Source organism: Salmo salar, chromosome ssa01, assembly GCF_905237065.1.
Source record: "Salmo salar chromosome ssa01, Ssal_v3.1, whole genome shotgun sequence".
Lineage (NCBI taxonomy): Eukaryota > Metazoa > Chordata > Actinopteri > Salmoniformes > Salmonidae > Salmo > Salmo salar.
Window position 1 is genome coordinate 62993484 of NC_059442.1, and position 23240 is coordinate 63016723.

Here is a 23240-nt window from a genome sequence, read left to right on the forward strand (position 1 = left end):
ATATGCAGGGACAGACTGGCAGAGACAGGGAGTCTCAGGTAAGTTTGTTGAGTCTTTGTTTGGCAACATTATGAAAGGTTCTCCATTTTTTTGACTTGTAAAATAGGAACATAATTGGAAAATGCCATGGATACCCCCACTCTCAACTTAAACTGGTGACTGAACTAAGATTTGTTAAAGGCAATGGTATTGCTGTTGTGATTAGTTGTGTAGTTTTGGGTACCGGTAGTTAGGAGTACGGCAAACACCTTATTTCTTTGGTTCCTCAATATACTTTTACCATATTACAATGTAGGCTATGTGTTACAGCACTACTTTTGGTGTCCCCCTCAGGAATTGCTCTTGAGAAAATGTCATGTAATTGTCCCCTCCAAAGTGGATATCAGATTTTCGCCCCTGGGGCCAAAAAAAAAAAACACACGCAGAGGCAGCATTTCTAGTGGGCAGAGTCTGTAACGAGAGGAGCTGGAAATGCCTTTTAACACACGTTTACCAACACAAGGCCCTTGTGATGCGCTCAGAACAGAAGTGGCTGGACGAAGCGGACGATAATCTACAAGAATGCTTCACTAGCATAGACTGGAATATGTTCAGGAATTCATCCGATAACATTGAGGACTTTACCACATCAGTCACAGGCTTTATCAATAAACCCATCGACAACATCATCCCACAGTGACCGTACATACATAAAAACGGAACTACCTTATTTACAAACAGTTGAAGTCGGAAGTTTACATACACCTTAGCCAAATACATTTAAACTGTGTTTCACAATTCCTGACATTTAATTATCTTAAAAATTCACTGTCTGAGGTCAGTTAGCAATCACCACTTTATTTTAAGAATGTGAAATGTCAGAATAATAGTAGAGAGAATGATTTATTTCAGGTTTTATTTCTTTCATCACATTCCCAGTGTGTCAGAAGTTTACATACAATCAATTAGTATTTAGTAGCATTGCCTTTAAATTGCTTAACTTAAGGCACTACAGAGGGTGGTGTGGACGGTCCAGTATTTCACTGGGGGCGAGCTCCATGCCATCCAGGACCTCTATACCAGACGGTGTCAAAGATCCCAGCCACCTAAGCCATAGACTGTTCACTCTGCTACAATACAGCAAGCGGAACCAGAGCGTAAAGTCTGGGACAAAAAGGCACCCGAACAGCTTCTAACCCCAAGCCATAAGACTACTGAACAGTTAATGAAATGGCTACCCGGACTATTTGCATTGACCCTTTTTTGCACTAACTCTCTTACACTGACTTTATGCACTCACTGGAATGACACAGTCCGGTGAATCTCAATAAAATAAGACCCCGGGAGACCGTTTTGCAGTGCTCAAACAAAAGTTGATCTTTAATAAAGGTTGGGGGGAACGGGGAGGGGAGAAATACAACTGAAAGGCCTCTCAGGTAACGGGTGGGTCACTGTGTCCGGCGTGGCAGCTCCTCGGTCCGCCTGTGTTAATGAACAACAAAGAAAGAGAGAGATGAGTCCAGGGTTTCAATACTTTCTCTCAACTTGCACCAGGTGGCGTGCTGCACGGGAATGGGTCCTCTTCCTTTGGGCAAAGAAAAGGAAGAGAGATAGGTGAGTCAAACATTGCCTAGTATCTTCTTTGGCTTTTGATTGAGGTGCGTATCATACTCACTCCGTACCCTCTACCTGTCCATTTTGGGGTAACGAGGGACAGGTGGGACCAATTCCAGGTGCCAATTGGTTGCAGCACCTGGACTGGGAAGTATTGGTGTTGAATCACCAGCCCCAGTTGGTGCCTGTGGAGCTGCCCATGGTGCTGACTCACCTTGGCGTCTCTAGCCCTCTGGAGCTGACCAAGGTCCTGCTCCTTCCTTTGTAGCTCCCTGCTCGTCCCCGGGTTGCCACAACACACACAGCCAGAGTTTGAAAAGGAAAATTTAATCACAAAGCGTATACTCTGAAACTGACGTACTCCACATTCAAACAGACATACTCCATATTTAGTTCATGTTTAAATAATAAATAAAATACAGCTGCCTTTTTAAGTCCGCTTTTTACAATTTGATTTCATGTGACATGTCCAAAAGCACAATTTCTCTGTCAAAAATATGTGATAAGTGTGGGAGCAGCATATGTGTTTTCTCATGAACTTGAAGTCCATTTGATGTGATATATTCCGTCCCACACTGGGAGCAGTGGTAAGGCATCTCCCCTGTGAACCTCATGGTCTTTCAGGTTCCCTAACTGGGTAAATATAATTCCACACTAACAATGTTTCCATCCAATATTTTTATGCGAGTAAAGTCCTGCCGTATAAAAACAAATTCACGATAGAAACAGGGAGTGTTGGTACAATTTCATAAATGCCGACGGACAACTTGTTGGGATTTTATTTGCCTATAAAATGAACTACGGAACAATTCTGGTGAATACAATTTATGCACAAATATTGATAGAATAACCATCATGTCGAAGCAAAGTTGCAGTGGCATGACGATATGTTGTGTGGTCCTCCCATCACGACTTCAAAAAACATGCAGTTTATTAGGCTACACATGAAATAAGTTATGATTAACTTCCCATGGTGGTGAATGTGCACGGTGATGAGCTTGATGCTTTCCAATAAATATTGAGCGTCTTAATAATTTGTATGCTGGCGACATGATGATCAGTGCTTGGCTGCCAATTTACAAATAAAAATGATCTTGCTCTTATCCACAATCTCATCATGCAGGCTATTCTCTGCACTGTATCTGCAAGCTGTTGGCTAGAGTGCACGTGCAAGACCAGAGTGGGTACATTTGCACTTTTTGTGCCAAAATCATCGACAGAGATAAAAATGGGATGGAAACATTTACTTTTTTTTTATTTGGTAGGCCTAAATGAAAAGTTAAACGAGTTAGTGCTTTTTATGTGCACTATGTCATCACACATAGCTTTTTATTTGCAACAAGTCAGTTTGATGGAAACACACCTCTGGTGGGAAAATGTGAATATTTTTCATGCATATTTTTTAATATTCACATGAAAATCTGTCACAAATTGGATGGAAACCTAGCTACTGGGAGCATTGATACATTTTCTCTCTGGTGTGGATTATTTCATGTGATTGCAGTTGCTTAAACCAGGTAAAGTTCAATCCACAGGAGGAGCAGTTGAAAAAGGCTTCTCGCTTGTGTGTCTTTGCTCATGTTGTTTCAGTTTCCCTAACTTCTTAAAACTCTTTTCGCAATGAAAACAGTGGAAAGGCTTCTCTACTGAGTGTATTCTTTCATGTTTTTTCAGGTTACTCGATGTGGAGAAGTGATTTCCACACTGGGAACAATGGTAAGGCTTTTCTCCTGTGTGTGTCCTCTTATGTGACTTCAGGTACCCTGCTTGGGTAAAACCTTTTCCACACTGAGAGCAATGGAAAGGCTTCTCTCCTGTGTGTATTCTCTTGTGATCTTTTAGGTTCCCTAACTGTGTAAAATTCTTTCCACACTGGGAGCATTGGTAGGGCTTCTCTCCTGAGTGTATTCTATCATGGTTTTTCAGGCTTCCTAACCGGGTAAAACTCTTGCCACACTGGGGGCATTGGTAGGGTTTCTCTCCTGTGTGTATTCTTTTATGTTCTTCCAGATGCCCAAACCGGGTAAAACTATTTCCACATTGAGAGCATTGGTAGGGCTTTTCTCCTGAGTGTATTCTTTTATGTTCTTCTAGATGCTCTAACCAGCTAAAACTCTTTACACACTCAGCGCATTGATAGGGCTTCTCTCCTGTGTGTATTCTCTCATGTTTTTTCAGGCTCCCTAACCGAGTAAAACTCTTTCCACACTGGGAGCATTGGAAAGGCTTCTCTCCTGAGTGCGTTCTCTCATGTGATTTCAGGGACCCTGATGAGGAAAATCGCTTTTCGCACTGGGAGCAGTGGTAAGGCTTCTCCCCTGTGTGCATTCTCTTATGTTCTTTCAGGTGCCCTAACTGGATAAATCTCTTTCCACACTGAGAGCAGTGATGTGGTCTTGCTGGTTTGGACGTCTCTGGGTCTGCTTCCTCTGAGGGACTCGTCCCACTTTCAGAGTAAGAGTCTGGTCTCTCCCCTGCAAAAGAAAAACATAGTATTTAGTTAAACAGAGGGTGATTCCATGTTGTTTCAGCAAGCCATGTCTCCCACCATCTCAGATTGTTCTGAAATAATTTCTGTGGTTAGAAACAGATAAGTTTAGCATTCTTGAAACATACTTTTTTTAAAATATAATTTGATCTCTGAGAAACGAGCCAAAGCTATTATTTTTTTACACAAAGTTGCAAAGAAAATGTTGTGATCCATTTAATAAACACAAGAGACCAGCGAAATGGATCAAAGGGTGTGGTGGCAGTAGAAGGAACAGTGGCCTCTAGTGTGCAAAACATGGTACTTTCACACAAATTTATGGTAAAGAATGCAAGCAACTTCAACGCCTAATTTCTCTGAACAGAGGGGAAAAAACATCACCAGATTCACAGGGTATGCATTATGAAGGTTGAAAAAGCAATACTCCAAGCAGCAGCTCCATACTTCTTGTCAGAGATAGAGAACTGATACTGTATACTGGTTGTTGGGGAGGGCTATTGATCATTTTATAGGATTCCTCATCTTACTCATTGTCCAAATCGGATGTTAGGTACTATATTTATTTAAGATTATATGAATCGCATAAATTAAAATGGCCAATTTGTGTGGAATCAATTGGGGGCTGATCCTTCACGTGGACTTTAGGAAACAGCAGAGGGAGCACGCCCCTATCCACATCGACGGAACCACAGTGGAAAAGGTGGAAAGCTTCAAGTTCCTCGGCATACACATCACTAACAATCTTAAAATGGTCCACTCACACAGACATTCTGGTAAAGAAGGCGCAACAGCAGCTCTTCAAACTCAGGAGGCTGAAGAAATTCAGGTTGGCCCCTAAGACCCTCAGAAACTTTTACAGATGCACAATTGAGATCATCCTGTCGGGCTGAATCACCGCCTCGTACAGGAACTGCACCACCCATAACCGCAGGGCTCTCCAGAGGGTGGTACGGTCTTCACAACGCATCACCGGGGGCACATTAATTGCCCTCCAGGACGCCTACAGAACCCAATGTCACAGCCAAAAAGATCATCAAAGACATCAACCACCCAAGCCACAGTGTGTTCACCCCGCTATCATCCAGAAGGCGAGGTCAGTACAGGTGCATCAAAGCGGGGACCGAGAGACTGAAAAACAGCTTCTATCTCAAGGCCATCAGACTGTTAACCTCTATGGGCTAGGTGGGACGAATTCGTCCCACCTACGTAACAGCCACTTGAAGCCTGTGGCGCGATTTTCAAAACCTTAAAAATCCTATTACTTCAATTTCTCAAACATATGACTATTTTACAGCTATTTAAAGACAAGACTCTCGTTAATCTAACCACACTGTCCGATTTCAAAAAGGCTTTACAACGAAAGCAAAACATTAGATTATGTCAGCAGAGTACCAAGCCAGAAATAATCAGACACCCATTTTTCAAGCCAGCATATAATGTCACCAAAACCCAGAAGACAGCTAAATGCAGCACTCACCTTTGATGATCTTCATCAGATGACAACCCTAGGACATTATGTTATACAATACATGCATGTTTTGTTCAATCAAGTTCATATTTATATCAAAAACCAGCTTTTTACATTAGCATGTGACGTTCAGAACTAGCATACCCCCCGCAAACTTCCGGGGAATTCGCTAACATTTTACTAAATTACTCACGATAAACGTTCACAAAAAGCATAACAATTATTTTAAGAATTATAGATACAGACCTCCTCTATGCACTCGATATGTCCGATTTTAAAATAGCTTTTGGTGAAAGCACATTTTGCAATATTCTAAGTACATAGCCCAGGCATCACGGGCTCGCTATTTAGACACCCGGCAAGTTTAGCACTCACCATAATCATATTTACTATTATAAAAGTTTGATTACCTTTTGTTGTCTTCGTCAGAATGCACACCCAGGACTGCTACTTCAATAACAAATGTTGGTTTGGTCCAAAATAATCCATCGTTATATCCGAATAGCGGCGTTTTGTTCGTGCGTCCCAGACACTATCTGAAATGGTAAATCAGGGTCGTGCGCATGGCGCAATTCGTGACAAAAAAAATCTAAATATTCCATTACCGTACTTCGAGGCATGTCAACCGCTGATTAAAATCCCTTTTTATGCAATTTTTCTCGTAAAAAAGCGATAATATTCCGACCGGGAATGTCCATTTAGCTAAACTGAGGAAAGTAAACAAAGCTTTCGGTCGACGCGGGCACGCGCCTGAGTCTCACAGTACTGTAACCAGCCACTACCCAAACGCGCTACTTTGTTTCAGCCAGAGCCTGCAAAGCCACGATTCAGCTTTTTGCCGCCTTCTGAGACCCTATGGCAGCCGTAGGAAGTGTCACGGGACAGCTAAGATCCTCACTCTTCAATAAACAGAGACAAGAAGAACGACACCTTGTCAGACAGGCCACTTCCTGCCTGAAACCTTGTCAGGTTTTTGCCTGCCAAATGAGTTCTGTTATACTCACAGACACCATTCAAACAGTTTTAGAAACTTTAGGGTGTTTTCTATCCATATGTAATAAGTATATGCATATTCTAGTTACTGGGTAGGAGTGGTAACCAGATTAAATCGGGTACGTTTTTTATCCAGCCGTGTCAATACTGCCCCCTATCCTAAACAGGTTAAAGTGACTAGTGTTCCATTCCTTAAAGTGGCCACTGATTTCTAGTCTATTCCTATAGGCAGCAGCCTCTAATGTGCTAGTGATGGCTGTTTAACCTGTTAGGGCTAGGGGGCAGTATTGACACGGCTGGATAAAAAACATACCCGATTTAATCTGGTTACCACTCCTACCCAGTAACTAGAATATGCATATACTTATTACATATGGATAGAAAACACCCTACATTTTCTAAAACTGTTTGAATGGTGTCTGTGAGTATAACAGAACTCAAATGGCAGGTCAAAACCTGAGAGATTCCTTTACAGGAAGTGGCCTGTCTGACCATTTCTTGAACTTCTTTTCCATCTCTATCATTTACTAAGGATCTCTGCTCTAACGTGACACTTCCCACGTCGACCATAGGCGCTCAGAGCCCGGGAAAAAACAGAATGTCGTCATTCCAGCCCCAGGCTGAAACACATTATCGCCTTTCTCAAGTGGCCGATCAAGGGACACTGGGCTTAGGCGCGTGACCCGACCGCCCCCGCCTTTGGGATTTTTTCCTCTGTTTGCCGAAAAGGAGATTCCCTGTCGGAATATTATCGCTTTTCTACGAGAAAAATGGCGTAAAAATTGATTTTAAACAGCGGTTAACATGCCTCGAAGTACGGTAATGGAATATTTAGAATTTTATTGTCACGAATTGCGCCATGCGCACGACCCTGATTTACCATTTCAGATAGTGTCTGGGACGCACGAACAAAATGCCGCTATTCGGATATAACGATGGATTATTTTGGACCAAACCAACATTTGTTATTGAAGTAGCAGTCCTGGGAGTGCATTCTGACGAAGACAACAAAAGGTAATCAAACTTTTATAATAGTAAATATGATTATGGTGAGTGCTAAACTTGCCGGGTGTCTAAATAGCTAGCCCGTGATGCCTGGGCTATGTACTTAGAATATTGCAAAATGTGCTTTCACCAAAAAGCTATTTTAAAATCGGACATATCGAGTGCATAGAGGAGGTCTGTATCTATAATTCTTAAAATGATTGTTATGCTTTTTGTGAACGTTTATCGTGAGTAATTTAGTAAAATGTTAGCGAATTCCTCCGGAAGTTTGCGGGGGGTATGCTAGTTCTGAACGTCACATGCTAATGTAAAAAGCTGGTTTTTGATATAAATATGAACTTGATTGAACAAAACATGCATGTATTGTATAACATAATGTCCTAGGGTTGTCATCTGATGAAGATCATCAAAGGTTAGTACTGCATTTAGCTGTCTTCTGGGTTTATGTGACATTATATGCTAGCTTGAAAAATGGGTGTCTGATTATTTCTGGCTTGGTACTCTGCTGACATAATCTAATGTTTTGCTTTCGTTGTAAAGCCTTTTTGAAATCGGACAGTGTGGTTAGATTAACGAGAGTCTTGTCTTTAAATAGCTGTAAAATAGTCATATGTTTGAGAAATTGAAGTAATAGGATTTTTAAGGTTTTGAAAAACGCGCCACAGGCTTCAAGTGGCTGTTACGTAGGTGGGACGAATTCGTCCCGCCTAGCCCATAGAGGTTAATAATGTTTACATACTGCTTTACTCATCTCATATGTATATACTGTATTCTATTCTACTGTATTTAGTCAATGCCACTCCGACATTGCTCGTCCTAATATTTATATATTTCTTAATACCATTATTTTACTTTTAGATTTGTGTATTGTTGTGAATTGTTAGATACTACTGCACTGTTGGAGCTAGGAACACAAGCATTTCGCTACACCCGCAATAACATCTGCTAAGTATGTGTATGTGACCAATAAAATGTTATTTGATTCCTCAGAGATCATATTATATTTAAACAAAATAAATGCTTCAGGAATGCAAAACTCGTCTGTTTCTAACTACAGAAACGATTTCAGAACAATCTGAGATGGTGGGGGTCGAAATCCTATTTCTTGTGTTTTGTTAAGGTGGAATTACTCCAGAGAGACCAGGGTTGTATAAACGGAAGCAAACAGGCCGAAATGGAGGGGGGAGGGCGACTACCTGATCTTGTCTAATAAGAAATGCTTGTTTTCCTTTTAAGTTGCAAAACGTTTTGCTACGGTGTGCACTAATGAATACAACCCTGTATTAAACATTCATATGATAAACCTGTCTTCCTGTGAGGTTTAATCCAAATCAGATTCCTCAATAATCTGAGGCCAAATTTTTCACTACGACAAAGACAAACTGTGCAACAGACGAAAACCAAGTCTGGTATTGGCTTTATACTAACACTAACACGTAGCATGTGTAATATTCTATTAACATTACCCTTGTTTTGGTACATAGAAAACTAGTGTGAATAAACAACTATTATATTCATACCGTGTGCAGGAATTCCAATAAGATAGCTACCTTTATCATAGAAAGCATAAAGTGCTATTTTGTATGTATTTGATACATTGTTATGTTTTGTTGGTGGTCCTCACTCTTTGTAGCTTTAACAGTAAAACGTCAGAAGAATGACCCTTTTAAACCACACATTCAACAACTGCTAAGTTTTTGCCCCAGTTTTTACTTACTGGTGCTAATCAGATCGCCAGTCTCCTCCTCCAATGTGACAGTAATCTCCCCCTCCTTCACTCCAAAAACGTATTCCTCTCCCTTCACTGCGGCAGTCATATCATTCTCCTCTTTAACTCCAAAAACGGTATCCTCATTTTTATTTTCCTCTGTGTCTTCTTTCACAGTAACATCCTCCTCGTTCACTCGGAAAGCTTCGTCCTCTTCTTTCTCTTCTTCTTTCACGGCAATAGACTCAACCTCTATCTCTTTTTTTACGGTGACGGCCTCTTCTTCATTCTCCACTTTCACGATAGTTTCTTTCTCCGTCCAACAGACCTCTTCTTTAGCAGGGGGGGAGTACATTAGAGAGCTCATGGTCGAGGATGTTAGTTAGCTAGCGACTAGGCTAGTGCTACTTTAACCAGCCAGTTAGCTGACTAACAACAACTGCAATTAAATGGGGTAACTAGTAGATACGAGGAAATGATTCAAACACAGTGACTAATAATCACCGAAAGCGTCTAGAGCTCCAATGTTTCGGATATGTTGGCTAGCAAGCTACCGAGATGGTTGACCAGATGTTGTTGTTGAAGAATCGTCCCGTCCACTAGATTATACGTCAGACTAGCAGCATCGCCTGAAAGACGGACATTGCCATCTGCTGGCTAGAGTGGGTAACGCAGTTGGTAATTTGTATTTATTTTCTGACAAAAAGTATTTCATTAAATAATAGTATTATTTGGAAACGTACGTACAAAGTGAAGCATGTGTTAATCAGTCCAGAGTTATGGATGCAACGACTCAGTTGGTAGAGCATGGTGTTTGCAACGCCAGGGTTGTGGGTTCGATTCCCACAGGGGACCAGTAAGAAAAAAAAATGAATGTATGAAATGTATGCATTCACTACTGTAAGTCGCTCTGGATAAGAGCGTCTGCTAAATGACTAAAATGTAAATGTAAGAATAAGACAATTCAGACTATTGAGATGAACCCCAGGAATACCCAGACAGCAGTGCTGTTTAAAATGAGGGAGGATTATTATTTTTTCCTGAGTGTAACAGTATAGCTTCCATCCCTCTCCTCGCCCCTACCTGGGCTCGGACCAGGGACCCTCTGCACACATCAACAACTGACACCCACGAAGCATCGTTACCCATCGCGCCACAAAAGCCGCGGCCCTTGCAGAGCAAGGGGAACAACTACGTCACCCGATTGAAACGCTATTAGCACACACCACCGCTAACTAACTAGCCATTTCACATCGGTTACATGAGCATGGCCTTATTTCTATTACAGCATATTGGATGACTCTCATTCATATTCAATTCACCCAGTTCAATGTAACAGCGATTTAGGCTACTACATGATACTCAAATTCTCCCTATACCCATCATGAGGTTGCTACAACCTCGCCTATGAATGACAGTTTGAGGTGACAGACAGTAATCACAGCCTACATCGTTGTCACCATATTAGCTAAAGTAACGTTATAGTCAGCATAGCTAATAGAAGTAAAGTGTTAGTAAACCCGCTACAATCATGCGGTAAAGTTACAGTGTACAGTCAGTAAGCAGTTACACCTGCGGGCAACGGTGGCAATAAATGAGTAATACCAAAAGCTTACCTTGACTTGGAAGAGTTCCAGTGTTGTGTTAGCTAACTGGCTATGACTTTCCAACATAGCATCTCTCTGTTTGAGCAGGGTGTTTCAGTAGGCTAAACTAGCTAGCTGAATTTGCTAGCTAAAGAAGTGAAACTGAAAGTGGAAAAAAATGACAATCTCTATATTTCTCTCTTGCTTCTCCTTCATTTTGGAATAAATTAATTTGTTAAAAACTGTTCAACTATTGTCTTTCTCTCTCTTTGAGTCAACTACTCACCACATGTTATACACTGCAGTGCTAGCTAGCTGTATCTTATGCCTTCAGTACCAGATTCATTCTCTGATTGGGTGGACAACATGTCAGTTCAGGCTTCAAGAGCTCTGATAGGCTGGAGGACGTCCTCCGGAAGTTGTCATAATTACTGTGTAATTCTGGAAGGGGGTGAGAACCATGAGCCTCCTAGGTTTTGTATTGAAGTCAATGTACCTAGAGGAGGACGGTTGCTAGCTGTCCTCCGGCTACACCATGGTGCTACCCTACAGAGTGCTGTTGATGCTACTGTAGACCTTCTTTGCAAAATAGTGTGTTTTCATCAATTGTTTGGTGACATGATTATATTTAGTGTAGTTTTATCTAATAAGGATAACTTTGAAAATGTTTTACAATTAACATTTTCATGAAATTCACTGAGGATGTTCTTCCACTGCCAGAAAATAGATGAATTTAGGAAGCCTGTTAACCAAATGCCCATATTCTTTTATGTAAAATTAGTCCTTTAGAAACATTTTCTTGGTAAACCATTCTCACCCATATTAGGATGTTGGGTGAAGAAGAGGATACGAATGATGAAGAGGAGGAAGGTCTGCAACCTTGATAATTTCCACAGAATTAAATATAATTTGCTCACTACAGCTCACCATTAAAGATGGATTTACATTTGTTATGACATTATTATGTTGGGACATTACATTTATTATATATATATTTTCTCTTAGGTTGGGACAGGATTTCAGATGGCAGGTAGCCTAGTGGTTAGAGTGTTGGGCCAGTAACCGAAAGGTTGCAAATCAAATCCATGATCAAGGTAAAAATCTGTTGTTCTGCCCCTGTTCCTAGGCTATCATTGAAAATAAGAATTTGTTCTTAACTGACTTGCCAAGTTAAATAAAGGTTTAAAAGGTTAGTCAAGCATCTAGTTTAGTCTTCATTCTTGCTTGGGTTCAAGAATGGCATGGAAAATTTGTTAGACTGTGGTGTCAAAACAAATGGGAACACCATCGTGTTCCGTTCAGTCAGGAACATGATGGTGGAGGAATACAGCGACATTCCCCATGAGTTTGATACCTGGCACACTTCAAAGGGTGAGTTTTAATAATGTATATGTTATTCTTGCAATTCTAACCATCATGTTTAAATACATTTTGATTTAACATTTATTTATCTAAGCAAGTCAGTTAACCTCTCTAGGGTATGTGGGACGAAATCGTCCCACCTACTCAACAACCAGTGGAATCCCGTGGCCTTTGATGATCTTCATCAGATGACACTCCTAGGACATTATGTTATACAATACATGCATGTTTTGTTCAATAAAGTTCATATTTATATCAAAACCAGCTTTTTACATTAGCATGTTTTGCTAACATCAAGGCGGAGACCGGATCCTGTAGGTTCATGCTATACAACATTCGCAGAGTACGACCCTGCCTTACATAGGAAGCGGCGCAGGTCCTAATCCAGGCACTTGTCATCTCCCGTCTGGATTACTGCAACTCCCTGTTGGCGGGGCTCCCTGCCTGTGCCATTAAACCCCTACAACTCATCCAGAACGCCGCAGCCCGTCTGGTGTTCAACCTTCCCAAGTTCTCTCACGTCACCCCGCTCCTCCGCACACTCCACTGGCTTCCAGTTGAAGCTCGCATCTGCTACAAGACCATGGTGCTTGCCTACGGAGCTGTGAGGGGAACGGCACCTCCGTACCTTCAGGCTCTGATCAGGCCCTACACCCAAACAAGGGCACTGCGTTCATCCACCTCTGGCCTGCTGGCCCCCCTACCTCTGTGGAAGCACAGTTCCCGCTCAGCCCAGTCAAAACTGTTCGCTGCTCTGGCACCCCAATGGTGGAACAAGCTCCCTCACGACGCCAGGACAGCGGAGTGAATCACCACCTTCCGTAAACACATGAAACCCCACCTCTTTAAGGAATACCTGGGATAGGATAAAGTAATCCTTCTAACCCCCCCCCCCCAACAAAAAAAAGATATAGATGTAGTATTGTAAAGTGGTTGTTCCACTGGATATCATAAGGTGAATGCTTTGTAAGTCGCTCTGGATAAGAGCGTCTGCTAAATGACGTAAATGTAAAATGTATTTGACGTGTCAAATAACACTATTTGACACATCAAATAACAGTATGTAAACTATATGCAAATGTTGGCCAATCACTATATGAAAAACTTCTCCTTCACCAACAAATGACTAAGTCATGTCGAACCTTGAAAACATGAGACCGCTTTTTAAGTTTTGCCAGGCAAGTGCAACCACTTTTACAACCACCCCAGGAGGATCGGGTGGTTCAAAGGTAGGATTCATTCTGGTAGGTTAGGTAATACCTGGAAAAAGTCAACATTAACCGTCACAACTACCTAGTAACGTTAGCTAGCTAATGACTGCAACAGCTACCGTGGGGTGCGTGAGTATGGGTGGCGTCGATTATTGTAGATTAAAATGGCTTAAGGACAACAAAGTCAAGGTATTGGAGTGGCCATCACAAAGCCCTGACCTCAATCCTATAGAAGATTTGTGGGCAGAACTGAAAAAGCGTGTGCGACCAAGGAGGCCTACAAACCTGACTCAGTTACACCAGCTCTGTCAGGAGGAATGGGCCAGCATTCACCCAACTTATTGTGGGAAGCTTGTGGAAGGCTACCCGAATCGTTTGACCCAAGTTAAACAATTTAAAAGGCAATGCTACCAAATACTCATTGAGTGTATGTGAACTTCTGACCCACTGGGAATGTGATGAAAGAAATAAAAGCTCAAATAAATCATTCTCTCTACTATTATTCTGACATTTCACATTCTTAAAATAAAGTGGTGATCCTAACTGACCTAAGACAGGGAATTTTTATTTGGATTAAATGTCAGGAATTGTGAAAAATTGAGTTTAAATGTATTTGGCTAAGGTGTATGTAAACTTCCGACTTCAACTGTAATTCCCTTGTATCATCTGTAATCATCTGTTTTTTTCTTAATCTCGAACCAGCCCCTATTCCCACTTTTTGGAAAAGTTTGATTTGGTTCAAAATATTAGCAGAATGACGACATCCCGCTTGTGCACTTCACTCTCTTACTGTTTATACCTGCCTGAGAGGGAATGGACATGAGGATAGGACAATGAACCATACTGTCTCAGATTTGATCTTTGTTCAATTTCTCACATCTTCTGTCTTTGTATCCCTTTTACACCCTTTTCAAAGAGGGGACCCAAGGTTACTCCACTCATGCTTCCTCCAATAATTTTGGAGTATTCCAAACAGGCCAAGGACTGGGTAGAGAAGAGCGTGTCTGAAGAGAAGACATTTAACTTTAGAACCCGATTGGTCCAGCAGGATGTCAGGTGGTGAGGGCAGGCAACAACACCTCCGCCACGCTGATCCTCAACACGTCCCCCTGGGGTGTCTGCTCAGCCGCCTTCTGTATTCCCTGTTCATCCATGAATGTGTGGCCATAACTCAATCATGAAGTTCGCTGACAACATGACAGTGGTAGGCCTGATTACCAACAACAATGAGACAGCCTACACTCTTTGAAAAAAGAGTTCCAAAAGTTTTTTTGCAGAGAGATGGGGTTCTACCAAGAACCGTTTTGAAAATAAGATCCCTTTTTGGAAGAGAAGGGTTCTTTGCAAGGCAAAGGTGTTACGTTCGTCGATGGAAGGATCGGACCAAGGTGCAGTGTGGTAGGCGTACATCATACTTTATTAGATGAGCACCGAAAACAAAACAAATACAAATGAAATGTCACGTTCAGTAGGGCTACACAGCACAGTACCAAAAACAAGTTCCCACAAACTAAAGGTGGAAATAAAGGCTGCCTAAGTATGATCCCCAATCAGAGACAATGATAGACAGCTGCCTCTGATTGGGAACCATACCCGGCCAACAAAGAAATAGAAAACATAGATTGCCCACGCTAGTCACACCATGACCTAAGCAAATAGAGAATAAAAGGGATCTATCTCAAAGGTCAGGGCGTGACAAAAGGGTTCTACCTAGAATCTTTAACATCCTGTTTTTGGAATAAAGGGTTCTTTAATTATGATTTTGTTGCATGTACATTGATTGGTTGATAAATGCTATGCTACACAAAGATAAATAACACAGTTTTCTAAACTAATCCAATCTGTTGGTTTTATTGCACCCGTTACTGAGATGGTTGTTCATGTTTAGTTGATTGAGGTAGTCTCAGTATTCAGTCTTCTCTACCTTGGCAGTCATTCTTTTTTTTCTGCCAAGAAAATAATCTCTCCCTCAACGTCATCAAAACGAAGGAGCTGATCATGGACTAGAGGAGAAAGAAGAGGGAGCCCCTTCTAGAGATACAGTGGATAGGGTCAAAAGTTTCAAGTTCCTCCACGTGCACATCACTGAGGATCTGAAATGGTCTCACCACGTCAACACTGTGGTGAAGAAGATGCAATAGCGCCTCTACAACCTTAGGCGGTTAAAGAAATTTGGCATGGCCCCTAAGACCCTCACAACCATTGAGAGCATTCTGTCGGGCTGCATCGCCGCCTGGTACGGCAACTGCACTGTCCTCAACCCCATGGCTCTCCATAGGGTGGTGCGGTCAGCCCAACGCATCATCAAGGGCTCGCTGCCTGCCTTCCTCAGTCACCCGAGCCATGGACTGTTTACTCAGCTACGGTCTAGCAGATGGAGTCAGTGCCAAGCCCGAGAGACTAAAAAACAGCTTCTATTACAAGGCCACCAGACTGTTGAACAGCCATCACTAGCTGTCTACCAGGTAATGCACACAAAACACACACCCAAGCTATCATACACACACATCATACTCACAAACACGCACATAGACACTCACTCATACCACTGGACACTTCCCATTTCACACAAGTATTTAAATACTTGATCCTTTACATAGCTCACTCTAATATATCTACTGCTGTACATATCATTCTTGGAACTGTATATCTCGTGTACATTCTTCCAGTGTACATACAGTAAATGTATAGATTGCATTTTGATTACTGTCACAGTGCTATTTGGGTTCTTAATTGGATTGGCCCCGACGTTCTTGATTTATTGTTTTTTTTCATAACTTTTTTTTACATTTCAATTATTTGTGTATTTGTTTGACATTTTACTGCATTGTTAGGAGTGAGAAACATTATCATTTTGCTGCACCCGCTATTACATCTGCTAAAATGTGTATGTGACCAACAAACATTGATTACATTTTTTATCTCATCATGTAGGTAGGCTACTGTACTTGCACTGTATCTGTCCTACCCACACTGTATCTGCGAGCTGTTGGCTAGAGTACACCGTACGTGCCAAGACCAGATTGGGCACATTTGCTAAATAACGCAATTGCTTTTGTGATGAAACCATCAGTATAATTGAAAAAGCATTGGAAACCAATTTAACTTCGGTACATGGGAATATAACCGCAAAAGTTATTTCTATGTGTACTACATCATCACGCACAGCCTTTTATCCGCAATAAGTCAATTTGATGGAAACACATCACTGGCAGGAAAATGTGCATATTGTTTGATGCAGATTTTTGAATATTTGCATGAAAATCTGTCACCAATTGCATAGAAACCAAGCTACTTGCAAGCATTGAAAATGCTTATTTCCTGTGTGTCATTTCATGCGTTTTCAGGCTCCCTAACCAGGTAAAACCCTTTCCACACAGAGCATTGTTCTCCTGTGTATAATTCTTGTATGATCTTTCAGATGCGATGACTGAATAAATATTTTTCCACACTGAGAACATTTGAAAGGCCTCTCTACTAAGTGTATTCTCATGTGATTTCAGGTCCCCTGACAAGTACATTCATTTTCACATTGGGAGCATTGATATGGCTTCTCTCCAGTGTGTGTTCTTTCATGCACTTTTAGATACTCTGAGTGTCCAAGTCCCTTTCCATACTGGGAACAGTGATAAGGCTTCTCACCTGTGTGCGTTCTCTTATGTTCTTTCAGGTAACCTGTTTGCTAGCAAGCAACCAAGGTGTTTGAATCACTAGCTATGTTGTTGTTGAAGAAAGTGCCCTGTCCCGTCCATTAGATTATACGTTATGCAAGAAGCAAAAGCTGAAATACATCACCATCTGCTGACTGGAGTGGGTCCCTCAGCTGACATATTCTATACAACACTTACCCTACGAGGTCTGGAGTCTACTGGTTTTCTGTTCCACATGATCATTAATTGCATCCACCAAATCAGTCCCTGATTAGAGGGGAACAATGAAAAACTGGATTTGATGCTCTATACTGACATACTATATGCAGTATTCAAAATGACAAACTCCATATTAAGTTCCTGTTTAAAAAAAAAAAACAATATACATTTTTTTGTACATTTTGTTCAATTCGATGTGGCATAAACAAAAGCACATTCTCAGTCAAACATATGAGACAACGGGAGCTCTGTGCGTGTTGTTCCCCTGTGTGTCCTTTCATGACACAACCATTTCGCTACACCCGCAATAACATCTGCTAAACACATGTATGTAACAAATAAAATTTGATTCATTTTCAGGTCCCTTAACTGAATAAAACCTTTTCCACACTGGGAGCAGTGATACTCTGACTCTGCTTGCACTGAACGAACGCAAGAGAAGTGACACAATTTCCCTAGTAAATATTGCCTGCTAACTTGAATTTTTTAAACTAAATATGCAGGTTTAAAATATATAATTGTGTATTGATTTTAAGAAATTCATTGATGTTTATGGTTAGGTGCATTGGTGCAACAACTGTGCTTTTTTCACGAATGTGCTTTTGATAAATCATCACCCGTTTGGCGAAGTAGACTGATTCGATGATAAATTAACAGGCACCGCATTGATTATATGCAATGCAGGACAAGCTAGTTAAACTAGTAATATCATCAACCTTGTGTAATATCGTCACAAAACCAACAAAAATCGTGGCCAGAAATATATTACAGACATAGTGATAAGACTTACCATAGAGAATGAATAGGAAAAATTAAGGAGGCCCGCCTCAGCACAGCTCAACCAGACCAAGCCCGCCTCACACAGCTCTACAAGACTCGGCCCATCACAGCACAGCTCAACCAGACCCGACCATTATAGCACAATTCAACCAGACCCGTCCATCACAACACAGCACAACCAGACCCGACCATTATAGCACAATTCAACCGGACCCGGCCCATCACAGCACAGCTCAACCAGACCCGGCCCATCACAGCACAGCTCTACCAGACCCGGCCCATCACAGCACAGCTCAACCAGACCCGGCCCATCACAGCACAGCTCTACCAGACCAGGCCCACCACAGCACAGCTCTACCAGACCCGGCCCATCCCAGCACAGCTCTACCAGACCGGCCCGCCTCAGCTCAGCTCTACCAGACCTGGTCCATCACAGCACAGCTCTACCAGACCAGACCAGACCCGACCCATCACAGCACAGCTCTACCAGACCAGGCCCACCTCAACACAGCTCAGCCCAGCTCTACACAGCACTGACCACTACCCTAGGGTCTGGCAAAACTGTTGAGGTTAGTGCACCACATGATGCAGTCATCACCATGTATCATTCATGTCAACAGCCTATATATGCTGAGAGATTGGAGCTTCGCCAGCCACACTGCCCTCCACACCACCCTCCTCAATTCCCCCCACAACCTCCCTCCCAGGCTAGTTTTGGCTACCCTCCCAACTCCCTAAACTAACACATGGAATTGTTTTAAGATGGTCATACCATCGATCATTTAGCTATTTGATTTTGAATTTGAGTTCCCCTTGAGGTGTATATAAACAAATATTTATATAACACATTCATAAATGGAAAAAAACAGTCAAAAAATAAATCATAAGGAATATGGTTTTGAAGTGTCTGTCCTATAAAAAGGAGATATAAGAAAGCTCAGAAAATATTTGTATTTCTTTGGACAAATTTAACCCCATATTTTTGTTGGCACAATACTACCTCCATACTTCCATTAGTTTGTATGGGTTACCTTCAGACGAATCCAGTGACACTTGTGGGGGTCATAGAGGAAAACACCATTGTGTTAGTGAGAGTCTCCCCTTTCCATAGTGGGGTCATATTAGTTTGTAGCTCAAAAGGTTCAGAAGCTACAGACAGAAGTTGGCACATCAGCGTTACCGACTTCATACGAGTCCCGTGACACTTGTAGGGGTCGTAGAGGAAAACACCATTGACTTCCCTGCACATGAATGATGACACATGCTCCCTCTTCTCTTGATACTCCTAAACTTTCCGTGCTCCCCCTCTTCTTTCTGGTCTGGGTTCGCCATGCTGTGCAAAGTATTGCGCTATGCGGGACACACGGTCTTCGCTGACACCTACAAAGACAGAAAAAAAAACAATGTTAAAAACATGACCTGTTATAACAAAAGTTTAATACATTGCAGTCTCTCGCACACCCACAGTCTTGTACAGCTAACCTTGTGGGGACACACAATTCAGTCCCATTCAAAATCCTATTTTCCCTAACATTAACCCTAACCCAAAAGACTAAACCTAGCTCCTGACCCGAAACCTAATTCTAACACTAATTCTAATCTTAATTTTATAGCCCCTAGAAATAGCATTTGACCTTGTGGGGACCAACAAAATGTCCGCAGTTGGTCAACTTTTTGTTTGTTTACTATTCTTGTGGGGACTTCTGGTACCCACAAGAATAGTTAAACATGTCCACACACACACACACACACACACACACACACACACACACACACACACACACACACACACACACACACACACAGGCCGGCCCAAGCCCTGATCTCTCTTTTGTCAACACTCTATGCAAAAGGTTTATTGGCTTCTCAGGAATTCAGCTTTCTGTGTTGCTCTCCACATCCCCCATTCTGTCACACCTCTGTGAAGCAGTTGGTGCTTCTGTTTTTACATCCTGTAAGTCTAATATCTGATTGGAGGTTAACTCAACAGTAATGCTATTCATCAAAAACTCAGATTTTGAATCTAAACAACTCATATGTTCATTCTCATTCATTGTCTCTTTCTCTTTGTTCCTGACCTGCTGTGGTGAGATATACACTCTCTTTCTACATCTCTCTCTCTCTCCCAAGAGTTATGGGGCATGGCACGAGCCATGGTTTCTTTATCTCGCTTTAATCATGCTTAGATACTTAAAGGACCCTTTCAGATGAAGTTGCTGCCACTAGTTCAACTTAATTCCTGTCCTAGTGCGGAAATGCTGGTTTAGTTCCACCCTCCGAGCAACGACGTATGGCTCCTCATAAATATTGGTTAATTGGGCTTGCACATCTCCACCTTCCTCCGTGTGTACAGCCCATCAGGTCTCTGCCACAGCCCACACTCTGCAAATTGTAAACAAACCAGGGTCAGGGTAGCTTCGCTAATCGCTATGGAGCACAGGACAGCTAGCTAGGTCATGGTGGATGACCATCCACTCTCTACCTCCCTTTTCTGCAATGGAATTCAATGATCAAGGATGAATACAGAGTTTAGCAGTAATACTGGCGTTTTACCGGCGAAGCTAACCTACTCCTTGGACCAATAAAGCGACCCAGGTAGATACCGGTAAGTATTAGCAACTGTGGATAAATGTTTCCAGGTACCTGTAACTATGCTTTCCTAATTATCTGAAGAGTAAAGGTTAGGTAGTCAGTAGCTAGCTATTCAAAATGTAGCTAACTAGCTAGCTACTTGGCTAGCCAACTAAACCACAGCTGGAGCGACCTAGCTGTAATGTTTACAATTATTCCCACTAGCTGGCTTCTAGATGACCAATATAACAGTTGGCCTAAAACTTTTTGTAGGAAGCCAAGAAAAGCAACTATTGCCTGTATCAGTGATGGACAGTAGTAAGAATGTGGACCAATACTTTGATAGCAATATAGCTGGCTACTAATAAATATCCCAACTTGAACATTTTTTTATGAGCCGGTTAGAATAAGGTTGTCACTTGGTCAAATCATAAATCCAACTCTGTACCAAATGCATTGCTTATCAATAAACATCTTACAATGTATACATATCATGAAATTCTACTTTATGTTCCTTATTATTTACTTAGTATTATCAAACTTCATCCAGATATTACACTGTTGATGTGTATGGAGTACATAATTACAAGTTAGCTTGTATTCTGCGAACAATAACACCAGTGCCAACCTTGAAAATATTTTATGAGTACCACTTCAATGCAGTGGTGGCATCCCCAGCCCCCATGACGGCACGCGTGCGACACCCACATTGCTCACATCATAGGCAAATTCACTTTTTTAGCCTAATAAAGATGTTGGCAGGAGATTGCCTCAGTAGAAATGGTAGGTTGTAGACTGTTATAAGTATGTGGCAATTGGCTGCTCTTCAAGAGTTAACTAGAAACATGTTTAAATGTACAATCAGGGCTCTCCCTAGGATTTTCTGACAAGGTGGTGCTGATGTAGGCTTAAGGTTGGGTAGGGGGGAGGTCTGGAGGGGGTCTGTCAACTTCCCCCTCAGAATGTTTTTTTTTAAACCTGTAACTGCCATTTCCTAAAACCTAGCCTTATATTATATCAAGTAATGTAGCCAACACAGAAGTCTTGTGTTTGATCCTAAATGAAATTGAGGTGGTCTCAATGACAATTTAGGGGTAATGATTATTCTAATTAATAGGTGTCTTTATGTGGATAGTCTAGTAAAAATGTAAACTGGCTTCTTAAGTTTGTTAGATAATTCAATTACTGGATGCAACGTAGTAATCTAGTTTACTGTAGGCTATTTGGAATGTGAAACAACTGAACTAGCCTTATATGAGCTTGTTTCAGATCTCCATCTCTGACCTAATCCATCAAATAGTGGCGGGTATGTGGTCTCCAGTTTGTTCAGTGGCCAATGAAGATCTTTGAGAGCATTTTTGGTGTCGGCTTGGTGTGGGATGTACAGTCGTGGCCAAAAGTTTTGAGAATGACACAAATATTAATTTTCACAGTCTGCTGCTTCAGTTTGTATGATGGCAATTTGCATATACTCCAGAATGTTATGAAGAGTGATCAGATGAATTGCAATTATTTGCAAAGTCCCTCTTTGCCATGCAAACGAACAGAATCCCCCAAAAACGTTTCCACTGCATTTCAGCCCTGCCACAAAAGGACCACCTGACATCATGTCAGTGATTCTCTCGTTGACACAGGTGTGAGTGTTGACGAGGACAAGGCTGGAGATCACTCTGTCATGCTGATTGAGTTCGAATAGGAGGGTGGTGCTTGGAATCATTGTTCTTCCTCTGTCAACCATGGTTACCTGCATGGAAACACGTGCCATCATCATTGCTTTGCACAAAAAGGGCTTCAACAGGCAAGGATATTGCTTCCAGTAAGATTGCACCTAAATCAACCATTTACCGGATCATCAAGAACTTCAAGGAGAGCGGTTCAATTGTTGTGAAGAAGGCTTTAGGGCGCACAAGAAAGTCTAGGAAGCGCCAGGACCATCTCCTAAAGTTGATTCAGCTGCGTGATCGGGGCACCACCAGTACAGAGCTTGCTCAGGAATGGCAGCAGGCAGGTGTGAGCGCATCTGCACGCGCAGTGAAGCGAAGACTTTTGGAGGATGGCCTGGTGTCAAGAAGGGCAGCAAAGAAGCCACTTCTCTCCAGGAAAAACATCAGGGACAGACTGATATTCTGCAAAAGGTACAGGGATTGGACTGCTGAGGACTGGGGTCAAGTAATTTTCTCTGATGAATCCCCTTTCCGATTGTTTGGGGCATCCGGAAAAAAGCTTGTCCGGAGAAGACAAGGTGAGAGCTACCATCAGTCCTGTGTCATGCCAACAGTAAAGCATCCTGAGACCATTACTGTGTGTGGTTGCTTCTCAGCCAAGGGAGTGGGCTCACTAACAATTTTTCCTAATAAAGAATGGTACCAACACATCCTCTGAGAGCAACTTCTCCCAACCATCCAGGAACAGTTTGATGACAAACAATGCCTTTTCCAGCATGATGGAGCACCTTACCATAAGGCAAAAGTGATAACTAAGTGGCTCGGGGAACAAAACATTGATATTTTGGGTCCATGGCCAGGAAACTCCCCAGACCTTAATCCCATTGAGAACTTGTGGTCAATCCTCAAGAGGCGGGTGGACAAACAAAAACCCACACATTC

The 23240-nt window shown here is 42.0% G+C and overlaps 1 protein-coding gene across 1 annotated transcript; it reads right to left on the minus strand.

Annotated features, from left to right (window-relative positions):
• Nucleotides 1–1330: 1330 nt before the first annotated feature.
• LOC106607165 (zinc finger protein OZF) lies at nucleotides 1331–9872 on the minus strand. The gene is made up of 2 exons (XM_014203809.2): nucleotides 9265–9872; nucleotides 1331–4067 (listed from the first exon to the last, which is right to left on the minus strand). The coding sequence occupies exons 1-2, from the start codon at nucleotides 9620–9622 to the stop codon at nucleotides 3118–3120; spliced, it is 1308 nt and encodes a 435-aa protein (XP_014059284.1). The 5' UTR covers nucleotides 9623–9872; the 3' UTR covers nucleotides 1331–3117.
• Nucleotides 9873–23240: the final 13368 nt, after the last annotated feature.

Coding starts and splice junctions, on each gene's coding strand:
- LOC106607165 (XM_014203809.2), bottom strand. CDS start 9,622: ATGAGCTCTCTAATGTACTCCCCCCCTGCTAAAGAAGAGGTCTGTTGG. Junction 4,068..9,264: donor TGGCGATCTGATTAGCACCA/GTAAGTAAAAAC, acceptor TTTCTTTTGCAG/GGGAGAGACCAGACTCTTAC.